The 20,445-nt window shown below is 35.8% G+C and overlaps 1 protein-coding gene and 1 long non-coding RNA gene across 3 annotated transcripts; one reads left to right on the forward strand and one right to left on the reverse strand.

The window, feature by feature from the left end:
* Nucleotides 1-3,573: 3,573 nt before the first annotated feature.
* On the reverse strand, nt 3,574-6,627 carry LOC111730369. Its single transcript, XR_002776658.1, has 2 exons — nt 6,358-6,627; nt 3,574-3,813 (listed from the first exon to the last, which is right to left on the reverse strand). It is a non-coding gene; the product is annotated as an uncharacterized LOC111730369 (long non-coding RNA).
* Nucleotides 6,628-6,791: 164 nt separating this feature from the next.
* DIMT1 (DIM1 dimethyladenosine transferase 1 homolog) lies at nt 6,792-20,147 on the forward strand. Of its 2 annotated transcripts, XM_011377353.2 has the most exons (12): nt 6,792-7,022; nt 7,356-7,429; nt 8,568-8,654; nt 10,335-10,396; nt 10,477-10,570; nt 10,645-10,694; nt 11,799-11,922; nt 14,697-14,789; nt 15,643-15,707; nt 16,211-16,274; nt 17,394-17,500; nt 18,982-20,147. In XM_011377353.2, exons 1-12 carry the CDS (start codon nt 6,944-6,946, stop codon nt 19,022-19,024), a joined length of 942 nt encoding a protein of 313 aa, XP_011375655.1. In that variant the 5' UTR covers nt 6,792-6,943; the 3' UTR covers nt 19,025-20,147. The 2 variants fall into 2 exon arrangements, with proteins under 2 accessions (XP_011375655.1, XP_023377410.1); XM_023521642.1 differs by lacking the exons at nt 6,792-7,022; nt 7,356-7,429; nt 8,568-8,654; ... (2 more) ...; nt 10,645-10,694; nt 11,799-11,922 and adding exons at nt 12,897-13,040; nt 13,121-13,214; nt 13,289-13,338; nt 14,443-14,566.
* The last annotated feature ends 298 nt before the right edge of the window (nt 20,148-20,445 follow it).

Below are 20,445 nucleotides of genomic sequence, written 5' to 3' on the forward strand. Positions count from 1 at the left end.
CACCGGCTCCCAGAGCGCGTGGAATAGCAAAGAATGACGGCGATAGGACAACGGCGGGAAAAGGAAGGAGGGGCTTCCTCTTCGAAACCCAAGGCGCCGGGCATCTAGATCAGCAGTGTGCGCTTGCGCAGTATAGAGTGCAGGCAGGCTGGACTCAGAGGGATCTGTAACCATGGAAACCATAGTGCCGCGTTTCCCTACTCCTGAGAAAATCAATTGTTTCCTGGGTTGATTGAAGCTTAAATTAGAACCATTTTCCCTTCTGTAGTCTAGATATCATCTGCTAAACTGCACTGTTTCATGGGTCCTACTCTCATCAGTCAACCCCCTCATGAATATTTTTTAAGGTCCTAAACTTGCTGGGTGCTCTACTCCAAAAGGATAGCTAGGGTGGAAAGATTAAGAAGGAAGTTCAGTTCTCCCTGCCTCTGCTACTAGCTAGCTTAGTGATCTAAGTTTTCTTATCTCTAGAAAGAGAAGTTATGAAAAAAAAATAGAGATTAATAATAATAGATAACATTTCTGAGCATGTACAATGTAATGTACCAAATAGTTCTAAGTTCTTTATATGAATCATGTATTTTAATCCTCAAACCAATCTTTTGAGATGCTTTTTATTATGCCCATTTTACAGATAAAAACAAAAAAACAAAAACAAAGCACAGAGAAGGCAAGTAACCTGCCAAAAGTCACACAGCTAGTAAGTGGCAGTGTTAGGATTTGAACCAGGCAGTAAGTCCTGCATTACAAAGATGTTCATCGCACAAGGCTGTTTTTAAAAGTAAATATGTAAAAAGTTTCTAAGCGACTACCAAGAAAAGAATGATTAAATCATGATACATGCATATATAATAAAACACAAATTGTCCATTAAAATTATGTTGACATGAATTTGTTGACATGTTAATACATTCACAATGCATTGGTGAAAGAGTAGGTTACGAAACAATATGTTCAGGATATTCTCTTTTTAAAATAAATGTATGCCAAAATGTTAATTTGTCATTAGTTAAAATTTAGAATTTGTCACTAGTTAAATTTATGGGATTTTTTTCTTTTTTGCTTAATTGTATCTTCTGATTTTACTGATAGGTAATACTTCTCAAATTTTAATTCTGCCTAGAATTACATGGGATCTTGATAAAATCACGGCGGGATTTTATAAAATATTTATAAAATATCCTGATTCAGTTTGAGGTGGGGCCTGAAATTCTTTGCTTCTAATGAGTTTCCAGTTAATGCCAATGCTGCTGGTCCACAGTCACATTTTGAATAACAAGGCTATAAGGAACGTGTGATATTCCAAAGTGGAGGAACACAGATTCAAATTTAGACGCATGCTTTATGGTAGATAGAATAAAATATATCCACATCCTAATACCCGAAATCCGTGACTATTTACTTTTCATGGCAAAAAGAATTTTGCCAGTGCTATTAAATTAAGAATCTGGAGGTGGGAAGATTAATCTGGATTATCCAATATAATCACAAGGGTCTTTATAAGAGGGAGGAAAGTATCAGAGAGAGATGTGACTGTGGAAGCATAGGTCAGAGCAATGTGGGGCCATGAGTCAAGGAATGCAGGCAGCCCAGAGAACCTGGAAGTCAAGGAAATAGATTCTCCCTTACAGCATCTGGAAAACACTTAACGCTGCAGATAATTTTAGACTTCTGATCCTTAGAATTCTAAGATAATAAATTTGTGTTGTTTTAAGTTATGGTTTGTGGTGAATTTTTTTACAGTAGCAATAGAAAAGTAATACATGCTCCAAAGTCATAGGCTTTCCAATTTGCTACATTTCATTTAATATTGCAACTTGTGTAAAATTGGGCCTTGGGCAACTCCATAACACAGCTCATTAGATACTTATAGATTAACTCTTACCAGGTTATGAAAATAAGTTTTTGAGAAATTAATTGATCTGCCCCTGGTAATATAATTTGGAGCAGATTCAGTTTTGTTTATGATTTTTTAAAAACTTGAAACACTATGGCTTTCAGTAAGGACTGATTACAGTAACTATGGTATGTTCATAAAATAGAATATTATCAACATATTAAAAATAGCAATGTAGATTTATATTCATTAGCATTAAACTAAACATGTCCATCATATTTAGTTAGATAAGAATAGGAGCTTAGAAAATTTTTATATATACAAAGTCTTGGAAAATATGTTAATGACAATGAACTCTGGGTGGTGGGTTTTATGTTCTGAAATCTTGTTATATTATCTATTTTTTGTAATGGTTAAGTATTATTTTAATAAACAAGAAGAAATAATAAAACTATTTCTAGTTTGGAAAAGGGTACATAAGAATACTCTGTACTATTTATTTTTTTAGGTGAAATTGGCATTTTTTTCATATACTACAAAAATGAAAATTGATTCAACTGTTTTTGGAAAATAATTTGTCAATATGTAGATCCAGGGACTAAAATGTTCACAGAGTTTGCCTAAATAATTATATTCTTGGAAATCTACACTAGGGAAATAATCCAAAGCATAGAAAATATCTTTCATGTATGCACTAAAATGTGTATGGCTTTATTTTTTACAACAATGGTATAAAAATGATTTAGTAAATTCTTATGCATTCACAAGGTGAAGTCTTCTGTAGCAGCTTTCAATGTTGGTCATCAAGACTGTATAACTTGGAAAAATGCTTTTTATTTTCCTGTATTTTATGAAAAAGAAAACCAGTACGTTGTATTAATTCAACTATTTAGAAATACATATTGCTAAAACAATAAAACATGTCAAAATGTTCATAGACATTATTCCAGCATAGGGAGATCACAGGTAAATTTTTCATTTCTTTCTACTTTGTTTTTCAAGATCTTTGCAAGTTTGTTTTCTTGTTTTGTTTATAATGTAGTTGTCCTATGTTTGAGGCCCAGGAAATGCATAGAAAGGGAAAATAAAGTTAGTTTTACTTACTACATTTCTGTCGTTGTTACTTTGGACATAAATTTATGATCTGAAAATATCAGAACATGTCTATGGAAGAATCTTGCTCATAGTATTCAAGGTACATTATTTCTTTCAGCCAAATTTCATCAAAATTTTCTGTTAATAGACAGTACAGTGGAAAATAAATCTCTAGGTACTCTGAAACTGTCAAGCTTTGTGAGGCAGCATTTCATTTTAGCATTTAGATTTGGATATCATCACAATAATGTTTCATTGTTCTAATCAAATCAAACAGTTTGATATTAATTAGATTTCAATTTCATTTTTGTTTAATCTCATTCAGGTGAATTATATTCCTTTCAAAGGAACATAATATTTCAGTGCTGACTCTGTCAAAAGTATGAAATTCAAACATTGTTTTTATCACTTTTGAATACATTAAAAGTTACAAGAAACTATATTTTTTACAATAAAATGCTCACATTATATTTTTATTCTTTATTATATTCTCTGCACATTTAAAATGTTATCATTTAAAATATGCTGTGAATGTAAATAAGCATCTTCTACAAGAGCAAATGCTATTATAATTCTTTTTCAAAACATTTTACTAACAAAAAACTATAAGAACGTCAATGAATCAATTATGCACACACAAATTGAGAAAAATAATTATTTTTAATTAACAAAGGATATAAACATGAACCAGAGAAGCATGAAATTATTTTTTATAATTACAAAGCCATTCATAGCTGCAAAGATAACCAATACATTCCAGCATAAATTTCCAAAGCTCATTTCTTTAATGCAGCTCATATCTCAGCATCACACAATTCCCTAGGACTCAGGGGATCCATGTTGCATCCAATATTATCTCACTTCTGAATGATGCCTTGGAACTAACAGAAAAAAAAAAAAAATGGATGAAATTTGGCCAGAATACTAAGTGATCCCAATTATTTGAACAATTACTGTGTATTGATGATGGTAGCTTTCCCCATATATTTTCATTCCTGTAGAAATTCTTCAACCATTATTTTAGTGCAAAAAGTAGTGAATCCCCACCTTTAGTGTGCATCGGAATCTCCTAGAAGTTCTGATAAAATCTATTTGCCAGGGCCCAAACCTATTCTGATCCAGAATGTTTAGAGTGGGGCTTGGGAATGGGAATTCTCATTAATGCTATATTAGTTTGCTAGGGTTGCCATAAAAAAAACAAAATACCCCAGATTGGGTGGCTTAAATGACAGAAATGTGTTCTTTAATAGTTCTGGGGGCCAGAAGTCCAAGATCAAGGTGTCGGCAGGGCTGGTTTCTCCTAAGGCCTCTCTTCTTAGTTTGCAGGTGGTCGCCTTCTCACAGTGTGCACACACATCCTTGTGTCTCCTGGTATGTCCAAATTTTATCCTTTTATAAGGACAGCAGTCAGATTGAATTCAGGTCACACCCTGAAGGCCTCATTTTAATAGTCACCTCTTTAAAAGCCCTATTTCCAAATATAGAGATTAGGGCTTCAACATAGGAATTTGGGGAAGGAGGGAACAATTTAGCCCATAACACCTGTCCTAGTATATCTGATGCAATTGGCTCAAGGTTCACAGCTAGCAAACACCAATTTAGTCTCTAGCTAAGCTAAATGTGCACATTCACTTCATTCTTTTAGTTTATATGGCTTAAAATATGACACCTCTTCTAGCCAGGTCTTGTTATATTACTCCAAAAGAAAATTATCATTTGGTTTCCATTCTTATTGCCTCCTATGCTACATAAAATAGCCTCTCACACTCACACTCTTGATCTTTCTCCTCTACTTTTTCTTCATACTTATCACCTCTTGACATAATGTTTTACCTGACTAGATTATTAGCTCCACTTTGCTTTGCTCATCGCTGTATCCCCAGTGTGCAGAACAGTGACCCAAGAAGATGAGTATGGCTCCGATCCCCAGTATGCAGAACAGTGACCCAAGAAGATGAGTATGGCTGAGATGCCTTCTGTAAACTAAAAGGCAAGGTCTTCTGAGGAGGAGCTGGGGAGGTGGCAAGGAAGGAGGACTGAGAAGAATTAAGGTTTGAAGAACTTTATGGAGAATGGGAGAGGAAGGTTAGAGGGAATTCAAGAAGAGAGGCTGTGCAGGGTTCAGAATTCAGCTAAATGTGGTCTATTAATGCCTCCTATCTTCACTGTTGTGTGATTCCCAGCAGCTCTCAAACCTAGACAGGAGCAGTGACAGCAAAATGGTTACCATTCCTCAGTGACCACCCTTGCTCCTTAGCATACATCTTAGCCCTTTCACAATAAATCCCTATTTACCTTACCTATTTAGTCCTCAGCTATACCAAGTTTCTTTTTCTTCCGTAAACATCTTTATATCTTGGCTTTGTTAATGCCATCCTCTTTGAATCCCCAACCTTTTCCTGGCTAACTTTTGTTTGTCCTTTAAAGACTCAGCTCAAATATTATATTTTGAAAATGTTCCCCAGTTTCCTCAAATATTAGTCATAGTGCTATGGTCATAGCTATTCCTCTTTTAAAACACACAGTCTTTGGAATATACACCTACATTCAAGATGAGGCTATCATTTTTACTGTGTGATGTTCAGCAAGATATTAAACATTTTTATTCCCCAGTTTGCTCATCTGTAAATGGATATAATGATAAGACATATTTCAGAGAACTGTTTGGAAAGGTTAAATGACATAATGTACTTAAAGTACCTGGGACATAACTGATCAGCAAATGGTGTTATTATTGCAATTATTTGTCTCCCACTCTTGATAATTCTTTAAAAGCAGGGATCATGTCATGTTAACCTTTTTATTCCTAACATCTGATACAGTGGCTGGCACACTAGATTCTCCAGAATTGTGGAATATACTGATGAGTAATGGAATGAACTAGGTAGTAGAAGATGCTACTAGGGTATACAAGTTTTTGCCTGAGTTAAAACTACAGCAAAGAAAGACCAAGGCTTGGAAATGCACACACAAATTGTACAGGGAAAAGTCATCTTTGTTAATGACAGAAAAAAAACTGTTTCTTCAAGGAAATTGGGTACATACAGAAACATTAAAAACTGAAAGCCAATACACTGGCAGGCAAAAGTGACATGGACCTCGTACTCATGGAGCTTATAGTTGGATACGTTGTCCTACCACAATACCCAATGCATACCAATTACCACATTTACTGAGTTTTGGACTTTTTGTCTCCCATGCTACTTAAAATAGCCTCTCCCACCCTCCACGTGGATCTCTTTCTCCTTTGCTTTACTGTTTTCTTCACACTGACATAAACTGTGGAATAAACTATTTAACTTTGAATCTCCAGCACCCGGCAGTGTTTAATACCTAACTAGAGCGCAGTAAACGTTTGGGAAATGAATAACAGGGCATAAAAGGAAGCGAGGCAACTAGTAGCCCTAGTGGCACTAGACACTTACTGTACTCTTGGAGTTCCTTTCCACAACGCCAGAAGGGGAACACTCCCCCAAAGGAGCAAACTCCTCATCCCAAGGTGCTGGGTTTCCCACCCCAAAACTGCTAGGAAACAGGAGCGAAGCACGTGACAGAAAGAAACCTTTTCTGGACTTCAGCGATCCTGGAACCCGGCTTGACACAGCATCCACAAAGCCTAATCACATTACATAACATCAATCTCCACCGAAACCTGTTGAACCAACGGGGTGGGCACAGGCACGACAGGCTCCGCCCCCAATTCTAAACTAGCCAATCCAAACCGCCAGAATCGGTAGCGCGGTGCCTTCCGGGATCTGTAGGCTCGCGAGGTTAGACTTCTCTCTAGCTCGCGACTACAATTTCCCGCGGTTACTGGGCTCCAAAGTTGGCCCCCTTTCTGGAGGCGGAGCCCAGAGCGAACGGGGCGTGACGGGTCCTCGCCCCTCTCCCTCGTAGCCGGGAGTACAGTGGAAGTTGCGGGCGGAGGTTCCCACGTGGTGCGGTGACTCCAGGTAGCCGGCTTTGGTCCTCGCTGACTTCGTGGGCCTTGTGGGCCCGCTGCCTTCAGAGATGCCGAAGATCAAGTCAGGGGCGAGCGGTCGCCGCCGCGCGCGCCAGGAACTGCGCCGGGACCTGAAGAGCGCGGGAGGTGAGGACAGCCAGGAGGGAGCTGGGGTCGGGTCGAGTCGAGTCTTCCGGCAAGACCGAGGTCTGGGCTGGGGCAGTGAGGCTGGCCGGGCCCGCGCTCAGCGCGCAAGCCCGAGGTTCCTGGGGCGCCGGCTGCAGGCCCAGCGCGCTGCCTCTGGGTTCCTGTCCACCAAAGGGATTGACTTAAACAGAGTGTGGGTTTCGGCTCGAAACATGATATTTGGTGCCGCTTGTTGGAGCAGGTATCTTCCGCTCACCAACCTGTTTTCTGCTCCGGAACGGTCTACTATCTAATTTCAGTTGGGAAATTAAAGCTGTTTCTTGTTTCTTTCAGGACTCATGTTCAACACGGGGATTGGGCAGCACATTTTGAAAAATCCTCTCATTGTTAACAGCATTATTGAGAAGGTGGGTGTGAAAGAGGAAAGGTAGTTATTGGGTTATTTATTTTATTCTTAGGGATATTTAAGCACAGAGAGGGGGCCTGACACAAAATAGATGCTCTATAAATAATTGTTGAATGAATTGAAGAATTGTCTAGGATTCACAAGCTTGTCTTCTGCATGATTTGCTTTATTCTGTGGGTCTGGGTTTCTACTGGCTCCAAATCCTTTTTCTTTCTATAAATTATTTACTTTATAGCTGGACATTTGTTCAATTCTAGATGATTATTCTATTCAAAATCACTTTTTCTAGGCACTATCTATGACTGTTAGTTTTTATTTACTCCAGAGCCTAAAGATAATGTCTAAACAGACATCATAGAAAGTTTGTTTGCCCCGAGAAACTTGTATGGTACAATCCAGCTCCACATATAAACTCTTTAGAGTATTCTTCCTGCGTGGTCTCTTATTGTTACAGATGATTGGGTGCTAGGACATGAAATGTAGGTGGTGCAGATTACTTTCATGGCTACAAAGGAAGCATCCTGGAGCTGTAGAAAGAGCTTTACATAGTCAGAGGATCCCACCTTGACTTCCTGTTGTTGGCAAAATGAGAATTTTTAACCTTTTTGGCTCATGGATTCCTCTGAGCATCTGATGAAAGCTGGGGACCCAAAATAACACAGCTGTATGCATACAAACACCCACTTTTACTTACAATTTCTAGGTATTCCTGCATTCCTGAAACCATACATGGGTTGAGAATTGAAGAATTCTGGTACAACACACTATGGTTCTCAACAAGGTCGTTATTTTCCAGTTTGAACTTGTCGATAACAGAGTTGTTAATAAGATGCTATCAGAATCATTTCCAAGGTAGAAAGTAAAATGCCAGTCCCAGAAATGCTCTCCCGCTTTTCTGACTCCTAAAATTTTCTGACTTCTAACTATTGTCCCAAGTTAGGAGAGATCTTACATTTCCACTTGCATCAAATGTTAATGGAATAAATTAGTTAAGCACATAGATCATGAATGAATCTCCTAAAAATGAAATAAGTATAAAATCTCTTAATTGAGTGCTTTTGAGCAAAGCTGTTCAGGTGTAAGTTAAATTATGTATTGAGATGTGCCAGTGAAGCTGAAGTGGTTGTGTTTGCTTATAGGCTGCCTTAAGACCAACTGATGTGGTGCTGGAAGTTGGACCTGGAACTGGCAATATGACTGTTAAGTTGCTAGAAAAGGCAAAAAAGGTAAAAAGAATATTTAGAGTTTAGAATTAGAAATGACTACATGAGTAAGCTCAGGTGGTTTACCCATATAAATCTTTTAATTAATTGCTATTATTTTAACAGTTACTCTTGATTCTTTGCTAGAAACTTTGTCTTAGAAAATATGGGTGAAATCAGTGAAGGTGGTCAAAAGGTACAAACTTCCAGTTATAATAAAGAAGTCCCGAGAATGTAATAGACACCATGGTGACTATAGTTAACAAAACTGTACTGTATGTTTTGTTTGTTTGAAGCTTGCTAAGAGAGTAGATCTTAAAAGTTATCACAAGACAAAAAATTTTGTAACTGTAGTGCTGGATAGACATCTTGCAGTGTATACACATATATTATTATTATGTTGTACAACTGAAACTAATGTTATATGTTAATTATATCTCAATTTTTAAAAATGGATTAAAAGAAAAAATATGAGCTATATCAGGAAAACAGAAATCACATTAGACATTTCAATACAGGGAAAGTAGTATAGGGAACTGATTACATGATTGTTACAGAACTAGAAGAATGAAATGAGAACATTGAGGAAACCCAAGAAAAGTAATTCCAAAGAGCAGCTACCACCTCGAGGCTCGGGGAAATAAAGTAAGGAGGTTGGAGATATTGGAACCTAGAACTTTGGAAGAGGAGATATGAAGAGTTGGAGCATAGGCTTCGGAGATTGGGGTGTCACCTGGCTGCTGATAGTACTGTCTTTGTCTTTTGGATGACCCAGTTTCTAATTAAATGGAACCACTGTTGTGTCCTCTGGTGGAAGTAGGCAGCACATTTTAAAGAACTTATCTGAAGAAAGTTTAATGGAGACTATTGACAAAATGTGGGAATGGAGTTAAAGGGAACCAGTAAGCATTAGTGAAACACCCAGAGACTAGCAACAGCAGATAACAGTTGCCATCTACAGCCTCAAGTGATAAGAAGAGGGAACTGTGTTATGGAGCCATTGAAGAGGAGAACACAGCCACTGCTAGAACATCTGCAAGGCATGGGCAGGCATTAGGAAATTTACAGCTTCTACCCTTGCACCCTATAATGCTGGAACCTTTCATTGACAAATTCCTACCAGAAGTCAGAGGGTGAGGGAGCTGGACTGCATCACCCTACAGGGTACAGAGACAGCTGAGAGAGGATCCAGGAGCCAAACGGACTAAGTAGGACCTATGTCTACTCTGTAGACATGGTCTTCCTGGGAGTAATTAAAACCTCAGCTGATATTGAATTTAAAAGACAATTTCAGCCTTATCTGGTATCCCTTTTCTTTACTTGAGAAGTTATCAATGCTATGTATTCTGGACTTAATAGATGAGAAAAATGATATACTCATTCTTGGGGCGGTTGTCGTGTATGCTTCTAAGAACGTTTACTACCCAGACATTTTGTTTCTTTTTCATCTGTGCAGTTATAAACCATGAAGCCAGACGAGCATGATAATTCTGTCAGTCATTTAGGTAGAACTCTCATGTAATCTCGTTGTCCACTTTTCTGGGTGATGTTTCTTGTTGTTCGAAATTGTAGAGAATAATGAAAGGAATATTGATGGTAGAATTGGGAAAAAGAGGTTTAATTCATACAAATCACATAAGAATTACTGTTGAGATAAAAGTTTTATACTCCATAATTACCCTAATTTTTTTTTTTTTAATTTAGGTAATTGCCTGTGAACTTGACCCAAGGCTAGTAGCAGAACTTCACAAAAGAGTTCAGGGCACGTGAGTATTCATAACAGAATTAAAGTGCAGTTCAATCTCATAAAAGAATATTATTCTAATTACTTTTTTCTTATTATCAGGCCTCTGGCCAGCAAACTTCAAGTAATGGTGGGTGATGTGTTGAAAACAGATTTGCCATTCTTTGATGCTTGTGTGGCAAATTTGCCTTATCAGGTATGTTTTTAACATTATACTAAATGTTTCTCTGGTGTGTCTTTCCCAGAAATAACTAGTTAATTCTCTTACAGATCTCTTCTCCTTTTGTCTTCAAGCTGTTGCTGCACCGACCTTTTTTCAGGTTTGTTGACAAACACCAAAATTACTGCCAAATCTTAGACTGACAGTTTAGACCACAAACACAGACAGCCAAAGATTAAAATTAATTCAGTTGAAAAACTACTGGACAATTTGTTTTGTAGAAAATACCGATTTTCGTGGAGATTTTACTTTTTTCTTTTTTCAATTGACAGTTACTTGGGGGAGGTATACTGTAAGTTAGTTCTGCTTCTGAGACCAAAGGACCTTTCCTTATTTTCTCATCCTTTTGCCATTAGCCCAGGTTAGACCTCTTATTACCTTATGTCTAGACAATTGTAGTGGCCATCTAAGTTGCTTCTAGTACATTCTATAACAATGATTTTCAAACTTCAAGTCAAAAACCCCTTAGTGGTTATAAAATAAATTTAATGAGTCACGACTGTCATTTTTTAAAAATGGAATAGAGTAGAATGTCAGTAAGTCATGACATTGAATAGAATGTGTCAGTGGGCATACATTGCCTGTGGTCCTACTGATTATAGCTTTATAAAAGTTTTGTTTGAGTTACATAAACATATACATAGAGATATTTGTGGCCTGGGTTACAATGTCAGATTTTTTTTTAGTGCAACGTGTGATCAAAAAAGTTTGAAAGTTGAAACCAGCTTTAAAGATGATCTGTTCAAGCTTCCTCCAAAAACCTCTCCATTTCTTGAATAAAAAGTCCATGTTTCTTAACCTGTTAAATCGGGACCCTGATTTCACAACCTACCTGTCTTACCTCAGCTCTACCATAAGGGTGTTAGCTACCCCGTGAATATAGTTTGTCTACTGAGCCACTTTTGGTTTGGTTTTGTCTTCCTAGAAAGGGTGATAGACTACTGTTGATCTGAAATACTTTCTCATCTGATCATTGAGGAGTTGCATTTGGAAGGGATGAGAAGTGCAGCCATTATAAAATTAAAAGGCTAACTGGATCATTTTGTGGTAATAAAGCTAAGTGTTCTACCTTCTAACCTGCTGGACTAATTGCCATGAACCATAGATACTGCTTTGCTCTATTTCCTGGCCAAGAAAATCTATTAAAGTTCAAATAAATTAATAAAGTGACCATTTTTCTTATTCCTTTCTGCTGTCTTTTCAGATGTGCTATACTTATGTTTCAAAGAGAATTTGCTCTCCGACTAGTTGCAAAACCTGGAGATAAGTTATACTGTAGACTCTCAATTAATACACAACTGTTAGCACGTGTGGACCATCTGATGAAAGTAAGTAACTATTATTGAAATGTGACTTAACTCATCCTTGATCATCTAGCTGTGCCTTCTATGAGAACATATTTGATTACTAGTTTATATTTTTGAGAGGACTACTTAAACACTTTGGATGACCCAGTTTCTAATTAAATGGAACCACTGTTGTGTCCTCTGGTGGAAGTAGGCAGCACATTTTAAAGAACTTATCTGAAGAAAGTTTAATGGAGACTATTGACAAAATGTGGGAATGGAGTTAAAGGGAACCAGTAAGCATTAGTGAAACACCCAGAGACTAGCAACAGCAGATAACAGTTGCCATCTACAGCCTCAAGTGATAAGAAGAGGGAACTGTGTTATGGAGCCATTGAAGAGGAGAACACAGCCACTGCTAGAACATCTGCAAGGCATGGGCAGGCATTAGGAAATTTACAGCTTCTACCCTTGCACCCTATAATGCTGGAACCTTTCATTGACAAATTCCTACCAGAAGTCAGAGGGTGAGGGAGCTGGACTGCATCACCCTACAGGGTACAGAGACAGCTGAGAGAGGATCCAGGAGCCAAACGGACTAAGTAGGACCTATGTCTACTCTGTAGACATGGTCTTCCTGGGAGTAATTAAAACCTCAGCTGATATTGAATTTAAAAGACAATTTCAGCCTTATCTGGTATCCCTTTTCTTTACTTGAGAAGTTATCAATGCTATGTATTCTGGACTTAATAGATGAGAAAAATGATATACTCATTCTTGGGGCGGTTGTCGTGTATGCTTCTAAGAACGTTTACTACCCAGACATTTTGTTTCTTTTTCATCTGTGCAGTTATAAACCATGAAGCCAGACGAGCATGATAATTCTGTCAGTCATTTAGGTAGAACTCTCATGTAATCTCGTTGTCCACTTTTCTGGGTGATGTTTCTTGTTGTTCGAAATTGTAGAGAATAATGAAAGGAATATTGATGGTAGAATTGGGAAAAAGAGGTTTAATTCATACAAATCACATAAGAATTACTGTTGAGATAAAAGTTTTATACTCCATAATTACCCTAATTTTTTTTTTTTTAATTTAGGTAATTGCCTGTGAACTTGACCCAAGGCTAGTAGCAGAACTTCACAAAAGAGTTCAGGGCACGTGAGTATTCATAACAGAATTAAAGTGCAGTTCAATCTCATAAAAGAATATTATTCTAATTACTTTTTTCTTATTATCAGGCCTCTGGCCAGCAAACTTCAAGTAATGGTGGGTGATGTGTTGAAAACAGATTTGCCATTCTTTGATGCTTGTGTGGCAAATTTGCCTTATCAGGTATGTTTTTAACATTATACTAAATGTTTCTCTGGTGTGTCTTTCCCAGAAATAACTAGTTAATTCTCTTACAGATCTCTTCTCCTTTTGTCTTCAAGCTGTTGCTGCACCGACCTTTTTTCAGGTTTGTTGACAAACACCAAAATTACTGCCAAATCTTAGACTGACAGTTTAGACCACAAACACAGACAGCCAAAGATTAAAATTAATTCAGTTGAAAAACTACTGGACAATTTGTTTTGTAGAAAATACCGATTTTCGTGGAGATTTTACTTTTTTCTTTTTTCAATTGACAGTTACTTGGGGGAGGTATACTGTAAGTTAGTTCTGCTTCTGAGACCAAAGGACCTTTCCTTATTTTCTCATCCTTTTGCCATTAGCCCAGGTTAGACCTCTTATTACCTTATGTCTAGACAATTGTAGTGGCCATCTAAGTTGCTTCTAGTACATTCTATAACAATGATTTTCAAACTTCAAGTCAAAAACCCCTTAGTGGTTATAAAATAAATTTAATGAGTCACGACTGTCATTTTTTAAAAATGGAATAGAGTAGAATGTCAGTAAGTCATGACATTGAATAGAATGTGTCAGTGGGCATACATTGCCTGTGGTCCTACTGATTATAGCTTTATAAAAGTTTTGTTTGAGTTACATAAACATATACATAGAGATATTTGTGGCCTGGGTTACAATGTCAGATTTTTTTTTAGTGCAACGTGTGATCAAAAAAGTTTGAAAGTTGAAACCAGCTTTAAAGATGATCTGTTCAAGCTTCCTCCAAAAACCTCTCCATTTCTTGAATAAAAAGTCCATGTTTCTTAACCTGTTAAATCGGGACCCTGATTTCACAACCTACCTGTCTTACCTCAGCTCTACCATAAGGGTGTTAGCTACCCCGTGAATATAGTTTGTCTACTGAGCCACTTTTGGTTTGGTTTTGTCTTCCTAGAAAGGGTGATAGACTACTGTTGATCTGAAATACTTTCTCATCTGATCATTGAGGAGTTGCATTTGGAAGGGATGAGAAGTGCAGCCATTATAAAATTAAAAGGCTAACTGGATCATTTTGTGGTAATAAAGCTAAGTGTTCTACCTTCTAACCTGCTGGACTAATTGCCATGAACCATAGATACTGCTTTGCTCTATTTCCTGGCCAAGAAAATCTATTAAAGTTCAAATAAATTAATAAAGTGACCATTTTTCTTATTCCTTTCTGCTGTCTTTTCAGATGTGCTATACTTATGTTTCAAAGAGAATTTGCTCTCCGACTGGTTGCAAAACCTGGAGATAAGTTATACTGTAGACTCTCAATTAATACACAACTGTTAGCACGTGTGGACCATCTGATGAAAGTAAGTAACTATTATTGAAATAATGTGACTTAACTCATCCTTGATCATCTAGCTGTGCCTTCTATGAGAACATATTTGATTACTAATTTATATTTTTGAGAGGACTACTTAAACACTTTATAATTAACAGGTTGGAAAGAATAACTTCAGACCACCACCCAAGGTGGAATCCAGTGTTGTAAGACTTGAACCTAAGAATCCACCACCACCTATCAATTTTCAGGTGAGATCAAAATACTGGGTCATTCAATAAAGGAGAAAGAAAGTCCATGCTGGAAGATGTATACCTATAGGACCAGAAGTACTGAGTCAACTTAAATGTCCTAACAGGAAAATATTAATTATGATACATCCCTTGATGGAAAAGGTGGAATAATTTGACTCAAGATAGTTATGAAGACCACAAAAAAAGCGTGGAAAATGTTTGCAAAAGGTAAAGAGATTAGAATGCCACTGCATTTTGCTGAAGATAATAGCTGTGGAAAACATCTCTATTTGAATAAGACATGGAAAACAATAAAATGAAAGTAACTGTTAAGAGTAATATTATGGGTAATACATTTTAATCAAAATTCTATTTTTGCGATTTAAACACAGGAAAGCCAGGTTACTTGATATGCTACCTTACTGCAATCACTTTGGATCAAACAATTGCTTGTGTGGTCAATAACTGGAGGTAAATGGAGTGGCTTGTCAGTTACTCCTTCAAGGTGTATTGCAAAGGATATATTCTAACCTGTTTTGAATCATGTTTTTTAAAAATGACACTTACATGCCAAAATGCCATGTTGTTCTTTGTTTAGATGTGGAACAGTTATATATTTTTTCTAATTTTTAAAATTAGAAAAATTTAAAAAAATTTTTAAAGTGAGGATAAAATACTCAGTGAGGTATACACAAGTTCAAAAAGGTATACATCTTACTTCTGCATATGTGTCAGCCAGATCAAGATACAGAACATTTTCATCACTACAGAAGATTCCTTTCATTTTTATGTATTAAAAGACAAAATAATACCTAGCAGGCCTAGGAAAGAAGTTTGATATTTTTAAGGAAATATCCATCTTCTATTTCAGGAATGGGATGGCCTAGTAAGGATCACCTTTGTTAGGAAAAACAAGACACTGTCTGCTGCATTTAAGTAAGTATTTCACTAATCTAAAATGCATGAAGGACCAGAGTTCCAGATACTGTGCTAAGTTCCTGGAGTTGGGAGTTAGATCAAATTTTTTGGTAAAAAGAAAAAAAAGTTGATCACACAACTGCCTAATTTTTCCTTGGAAAAATGGAGGAATGATGGACCCCTGCCACATTTAAGATTTGTACAGTTTTATTAACTTGGAAAAATATAATAGCATTTGGGTACTAAGGGCGAAAGAAGATGAAAGCCTTAATTTTAGCTTTTTTTTTTTTTTGAGGTGATGTTTTGTGGAATCTAGAATTTCTTTAAAATATGAGATGTTCATTAGGACTTTTAAACATAACTACGTAGTTTGATCATTTTGTAAGTGTAAATATTAAATACATTTTTTAGTTTCTTAATTTTGCCATATAAAACATAGATTTAATCTTAAACTGAAAGGAAATTATTAATAATCTCTCATTTTGGAATAATAATAGTGATGTCATTTATTTATGCTGCAGGTCAAGTGCAGTACAGCAGCTGTTGGAAAAAAACTACCGAATTCACTGTTCGATCCATAATACTGTAAGCAGAACATTTCTCTGTGCTTTCAATTTGTTTTAAAATGTCTATTCCTTTTTCATCTATCATTACAAAATTCATTTTGTACATTCCATAAGATCCTTAAAAGACAGCATGTAATATATAACTAGCACAGCTTTAACTCTAACAGGTCAGTGCTGATGTATATCCTGTGCAACGGATATGAGCAGCCTTCATTACTTCACTCTGTTTACTTTATTGAGCCAGATTCAACTGAGTCATAATTTCCTGAAAGGTTTAGGCTTGTGTAGCTTGCACAGCTTGAAATAATTGTGACTATCCCTTCTTGTTTGTTGCTCATATAGCAATTATAAAGTTACCATTTCTTAGTAACTTTTTTTAATACCCAGAAATTGAAATTAGAATATAGACTGAATAGCAGATTTCCAGTTGTGAACCTCATGCCCCTTAACTTGTGCAACATTTTCTTTAACTGATTTTGTCTGTGACCTCATACATATACCTGTATAGAATGACTATGTAATGTTTGATAACTTTTCTTTTAAATTAATTAAAGAGCAGATAAAAGCAAATTTCCTTTGTATTTTTGGATTCAGATCTTACATAGTTTAATGTACCACATTGCTACCTCCATTTTCTTTTATGAACAAACTCATTAAATATCTGCCTTAGAAAATATTAAGCTGGATTAAAAAAATCTTTGTTTGAAAGATGTGAAGTATATTTAACATTCTCATGGGTTGGAGAGGTCCTCTTTGAGAAAAATTAGCTGGTAAAATGAGATTTGTGCCAAGAAAATGTGTTAAAGGAGTAACAATTGCTTTAAAATCTAGTTTACAGATCTAATTATTTTATGCTATGAAGTACTTTGTGAAGCCTGAAACTGATAACTATTTTAGAAATTTTAAGAAAAAGGGCAATATACATTAACTCATTCAAGGTCTTCTGAGCATTTGGTATGTGCTAAAAGATCAGCCACTTAACAAATTAGAGATCCAAGTCTTATCTGCACATATAGGTTTTCTAAACTGTCATGAACAGATGGATGATGACTATTTTGACTTACTGAGCTAAAAAAAAGAGTCGAGGTGACTTCATTAAAGATATGTTGTTCATTTATTACGAATCTTATATTGATAGATAATACCAGAAGATTTCAGCATAGCAGATAAAATACAGCAAATCCTAACCAGCACAGGTTTTAGTGACAAGCGGGCCCGTTCCATGGACATAGATGACTTCATCAGGTAATTACATTTTTCTTTTCTTAAATGTTTACATTTCTTTACTGTGACACCTTCAGATTAGAGATTTAAAGGCTTTCAAGCAGTATAAGGTGCTACCTGGGAGTTATTGCATAGCACTTCCATGGCATGGAATAGTATTTGGTGTAGAAGATAGAGGCTAGTTAGCTGCAGCAGAATGAACATTTTAAGAACAGTAGTAAATAACAGTCCTAGCCTGGAGATAGCCTCTGTGTCAATGTGTGTTGTGGTGTGTGTGCTCCTCCTCTCCAGCTCCCTTCCCCAACTCCCATTCATAGTCTTAACAGTTTGTCTCTTCAAGTAGCCTGTAAGGTAGAAGGATCATAATACATGTAGTTGGAGTTCATTCTTTCTTTATTGAGAATAGCTATTATTAAATAGACTAACCATGAAAGAATCAGTTACAATCATATCTGGTTATCATTTCTAGCTGGTTTAGTAACATACTTACTTTGTAGACTGAGGCAAGTTCTGCACACCTAAAGGGTGTCATAATCATCTGGGCAATGTACACTAAAATTTGTTTTTCTTGAATTAAACTAGTAAGGCTCATGAAAACAGAATCAGGCTTAAATTACCCAGGTAATTATTAATCTGTACTCACCGTTTTTAATCACTAACAATTTGATTTCCTAATAAACCATCCCATACTGCACAGTTTTTGCCTCTCAACCAATTCATTTTGAAGGCTTCCATATTCTAAGGGCTGAATAAAAAGTAGATTATTAACAAAAGTCATTGGTTTGATTTTTCTAAACACACTTCTATGTAACTAAGACAAATGGGTTCATATTTTATATTGGCGGGTTAGTAATACCACTGAAGTTTTAATTAGATGTTAATCCTATAAGTACCTATATCTCACTTTTTTAGACATTTTAATACATCCTGACCTGTTTCTACAGGCCAAACTGGAAATAACCTCAGGTCTAAATAAAAATATTTCATCGTATTTTCTTCATTCTCACAAACTTTCTTCAAGATAATTAAGCATGTGCAGTTTGCTAACTAGGATCTGATTAAGTACATAGGTAGGTATCCAGAGAAAAACAACATGTAAATACTTAATTTGAACTCTGGTAATGGCTCAGAGAGGAAGCATGGACATATATGTAAGATTAGTTATTCATCTGTCTTCTCATTCCAGATAGCTCTTGTTCACTTATGTTGAAATGAAACAAATGCCAATGATTTCTTAAGTCTGGGATAGTGGAGGTCTAAGGCAATTTTAGTCAAATTCATCTTAAGATATATAGGCTATGATAAAAAAGAAGTACCAAAAAGATGTGGTTTAAACCAATGTTTAGTTGAGGAAGTTTCTTTAATGACTAGTGTGAGGTGTGGGTGGGCTTCATAGGTTTGCTGATGTTTTCATATTTTAAAATTTTTGGTGTGAGAACTATATGCACTGCCATGTGCTACAAGTTAGCTTTTCAATAATTGAATTTGGTTTCTTTTTTCAGATTGCTACATGGATTCAATGCAGAAGGTATCCATTTTTCTTAGGTATCTGGAAAATAGAATTTTCAAACTCAAGAAACGAAACTGGAATTATATATTTTTAATGATTTGAGAAGATGAAATATGCTTTTCCTGCACTGGGACACTGTGCTTGACTATTTTTGATTTAATATTGCTGTTGTCAACACTTATTACTCTGAATTTTTAAGGTAGTGAAGTCCATTTAAGTACCAAAGTTGTTTTGATTTTGGTTTGTTTTTAATATCTAACATAGGGCAGGGTCCAATCTGAACATAATCTTCAAGTTTAAGAGCCGCAGACACGCACAACTTTACACTCAAACTTATCATTTCTAACAAGTTATTGTATAAAGATGTTACTTTCCTATTTTTCATGTTATATATTATTGTGAGGACCGCTAGGTCTTCAGCTCTTTAGGCCTGTGTCACTCAGGTGTAAAAATTAAAATATGCTTAACTTAGTCCCATATACCCATGCCATTTCTTCTTGTTATTCATGTGTATAGTAAAACAACTGCTCCTTAAAATATTTGTTTTCTCTCATTCTGTTTATCCTATACAACTTCTATCATTGCCTACCCCTTGAGCTATCCTGTAACATCATAGGCTACACCAGGGTTCTGGGTAAGCCTAAGTCAGCTACTGAGATCACTTAGTGCCAGACATATTACTTCTGGGCATGATTCCTTACCTCTGAAATGAAGGTGCTGAACTAGAATGTGAAATGAATGATAAGACTGTATGATTTTTCTTGGGGAGACAGTCGTAAGTTAACAAAATCTCTAAAGGTTTTATAAATCAAAACTGGCTTTAAAGTTAAAATCTGACCTTCAACTTCAAAACAAATAAAACAAAATTCAGCTGACCTTTCCCCCACAAGTACAAGTTCCCAGTATTCATATGACTTCTGGACAATTAAAATTTTGAGTACTTTTTCATAAATATGATGCTTAGTTTTAGGCTATTTTAAAAATATCTGGTTTAGATTTTCAATAGATGTCATAATCAAGTCTTAATTAGCTACTATTAAACCATTATTGATATAATACTGTTAATGTATTTTAATAAAGAATTATAATAGCTGATTATTTTATTTATGTAAGGAAATAAAAATATCTTCATTGATATTTGGCTTTCTTTATACCTAACAGAAGTGTTTCCAAATTATTTTAACACAGGTACATTGAGTAAACATAAGGAAAGATAAGTTGTTTACCTTGACAGATATTTTGAAATCTGATTTTAAAGTGACATATTAAAACATTCCTATATTATTAAAATGTTTGTTCTAGTTATTAATAGGAATATCAGCTTTCAAGTCTGAGAAAGTAAAGAATGTTTAATCCAGATCCAAAAAATTCTTTAAATAGCTGCATCAAACCACTTTTGTTACATAGATATTAAATATACTTAAGAGTAGGTTTTTTTAAAATATCACAAAACTGC

The sequence above is a fragment of the Pteropus vampyrus genome, unplaced genomic scaffold (genome assembly GCF_000151845.1).
Source record: "Pteropus vampyrus isolate Shadow unplaced genomic scaffold, Pvam_2.0 Scaffold310, whole genome shotgun sequence".
Classification (NCBI taxonomy): Eukaryota; Metazoa; Chordata; class Mammalia; order Chiroptera; family Pteropodidae; genus Pteropus; species Pteropus vampyrus.